Source organism: Antedon mediterranea, chromosome 4, assembly GCF_964355755.1.
Source record: "Antedon mediterranea chromosome 4, ecAntMedi1.1, whole genome shotgun sequence".
NCBI classification, from domain to species: Eukaryota; Metazoa; Echinodermata; class Crinoidea; order Comatulida; family Antedonidae; genus Antedon; species Antedon mediterranea.
This window is the reverse complement of record NC_092673.1, coordinates 20,122,013-20,124,921: the sequence shown is the minus strand read 5'-3', so window position 1 is coordinate 20,124,921 and position 2,909 is coordinate 20,122,013. Positions and strand designations below refer to the sequence as shown.

Genomic DNA, 2,909 nt, shown 5'->3' with positions numbered 1-2,909 from the left:
AATATTTCGTTAAGTGGTTAGGGTACCCTGCTAAATTCAACAGTTGGGTTCAGAATCTAGTCAGATAAACACGAGCATCATGTCATCTCAGTTTCACGTCTCACTACCGAGCAATAGTTCATTGAATTATTTTCCGGAAAATACACTTACAAGTTACACTACAAAATTAGCCGAGTCGATACGATTAAAAGGCGAGTGGGAAGTTGGTTTAACTGAAATACAATACCCACATACGTGGTACAATGTAGACGATACAAGCAATAAAATTTGGATACGATTAAACGTTTCTCAAATAGAAACAACAACGATGGAATACAAAATCGAAATTACAAGCGGATATTATAGTTCAGTTTCGAAACTGATTGATACGATAAACTCTGCTTTAAGAAAAAAGAAGTTGGATGATAACATAAGGTTTAAATTCAATTCTGTATCGGAAAAAGTTAATATTTCAACCAATATTCTGACATCTATAACGTCGTTAGGAGGTATGCAAACGTTATTGGGATTCGACATATCTTCGATTCTATTAAATTCAAATGTTACAGGCAATCATCCGATTAATCTTCATCATCGTGTACCTGGTTTATACGTTTATACAGACGTGATCGAACATCAACGAGTTGGAGATGTAAGCGTTCCTTTATTGAGAATTGTACAAACCAAGGAGAGTCAAATGAGAAACGTTACTTCTCACGAATACATGATGCCTCACTACAAGCGTTTAATCAAAAAAGAAATTGATACCATTTCGATAGATATAAGGAGTGACACTGGTGAGAAAGTATCATTTCAACGTGGGAAGGTTTTAGTGAAGCTTCATTTTCGACAGAGTAGATCATCGCATCTCATTTAATCATGCCTAACGTGTATGAGGATTACTACGTAGGTCAAGCTGGCGGTTTAAGCCTACCTGTATTTCATGGATCATCTAATCAGAGAGGGTACGGATTAGGTGGAATGTTGTCTGGTTTGTTCAAAAAAGCTGTACCGCTTTTTAAAAAGGGTGCCAAAACTCAAGGAAAACAAGCGTTACGAACCAGAGCCGAAATAATGGAGGATGCTATAAGTGGACAAAATATCAAACAAGCTGCAAAACGTAGAATTACGCAAGCCGGTAAACGAATTGTTTCTCAGAATGGTAGCGGAAAAGTGAATAAAAAGAGAAAGCGAAAAAGCAATGAAGTCAGTCGAAGAAGAACTAAGAGAGCGAGAAGATCCTCCGATATATTTGATTAATAATATAATTACTATGGCGTACGTACACAAACAATCTTGCGAATTTTTAAAGTCAGAATTGGATTTGTTTTCTGTTCCACCGACTCAAACAAGTATAAAAAAGGGACAATGGGTTCAGTATCATCCTTTCAATAGTATTACCGATACAGGACCGGTTCAATTTAACATTCAAGGTTCCACCGAAGAATACGTAGATTTATCACAGACTATGCTACGCGTTAAAGTTAAAATTACAAGAGGCGATGGAACAGATTTGCATGCTGACGATCCTGTTGGACCAACTAATTTACTACTACAGTCCTTATTCAATGAAGTTGACGTTTCTTTGAATGAGAGATTAATTACTCCATCGAATAACACTTATTCGTACAGAGCGATGATTGAAACCTTGTTAACGTACGGTGCTGACGCGAAGGAAACTCACCTTACAGGTGGATTGTTTTATAAAGATACAGCGGGTAGAATGGATGTAGCAAATCCAACTTTAGACGATGCTGCTGCGAATCAAGGACTTAAAAAACGATCTCAGTACATACGAGGAAGTCGATTGGTTGATTTGATAGGACCTATTCATTGCGATATATTCTTTCAAGATCGTATGATGCTGAATGGAGTTGACATTAAATTAAAACTGCATCGAAGTAAAAACGCATTCTGTTTGATGTCATCCGGTGCACAAGTTAGAAGCTGCATCTATTTACGTACGAAAAGTGAAACTAAATCCATCTATAGCGTTGGCTCATGCAAAAGCGCTGGAGCGCGGGTCAGCTAAATACCCTCTTCGGCGGGTCGCGGTTAAAACGCTGTCGATACCGCGGGGGAACCTTTCCTTTACCCGAGAGTCGCTGTACAACGGGAATCTACCGAAACGCTTAGTGGTAGGATTAGTAGGAACCGACGCTTTCAACGGTGATTATAGCAAAAATCCATTTAATTTTCAACACTTTAACACAAATTTTATATCCTTATATTTGGACGGTGAGCAAATACCTTGGAAACCATTAAAGCCTAATTTTGAAGCAAACGGTGAAGGAAGTTATATTTTAGCCTATCAAAGTTTATTCTCCGGATTAAATACATTATTCGACGACACGGGAAATCAAATATCCAGAGAAGACTACGCCAGAGGATACACGTTGTTTGCATTCGACCTTACACCCGATTTATCAAGCAGTGGACATTTCAATTTAATTAAACACGGCAATATACGTCTTGAAATTCAATTAGCTACCGCTTTGGTCGAAACAATTAACGTAATAGTTTATTCAGAATTTGATTCATTAATAGAAATCGATAAGTCTCGTAACGTAATTTTAGACTTAAAAAAAAAAAAAATCATGGATACTGTGCAACTTTTAAAATTAGTTAAATCTGATCCATTAACTCAAAGATACTTTCGAGGTGTATATCCTTCAGATTTGTTACCTAAAAGAATAAAAAGTTACCCTAGTGCATACATAGCAAATGTTGATGATAGTAGTCAAAACGGTTCGCATTGGGTCGCTTTTTTTCTAAACAATATTAACGAGGGTGAATTGTTTGATTCATTCGGACATTCGCCTCAATATTACAGTAATCATTTTGTAAATTTTCTAAATCGTACGGTAAACACGTGGACTTTTAATGATACGGGTTTACAGGCTTAGAAAGTTTTAGTACGTTTCTTTTTA

At 36.8% G+C, this 2,909-nt stretch overlaps 1 protein-coding gene across 1 annotated transcript; it reads left to right on the top strand.

Moving 5' to 3' along the window:
* Nucleotides 1-1,252: 1,252 nt before the first annotated feature.
* On the top strand, nucleotides 1,253-2,011 carry LOC140047675 (uncharacterized protein F54H12.2-like). Its single transcript, XM_072092713.1, has one exon. The coding sequence runs from the start codon at nucleotides 1,253-1,255 to the stop codon at nucleotides 2,009-2,011; it is 759 nt and encodes a 252-aa protein (XP_071948814.1).
* Nucleotides 2,012-2,909: the final 898 nt, after the last annotated feature.

Bases quoted from the DNA above. Each gene is read 5' to 3' on its own strand.
- LOC140047675 (XM_072092713.1), top strand. From the start codon at position 1,253: ATGGCGTACGTACACAAACAATCTTGCGAATTTTTAAAGTCAGAATTG.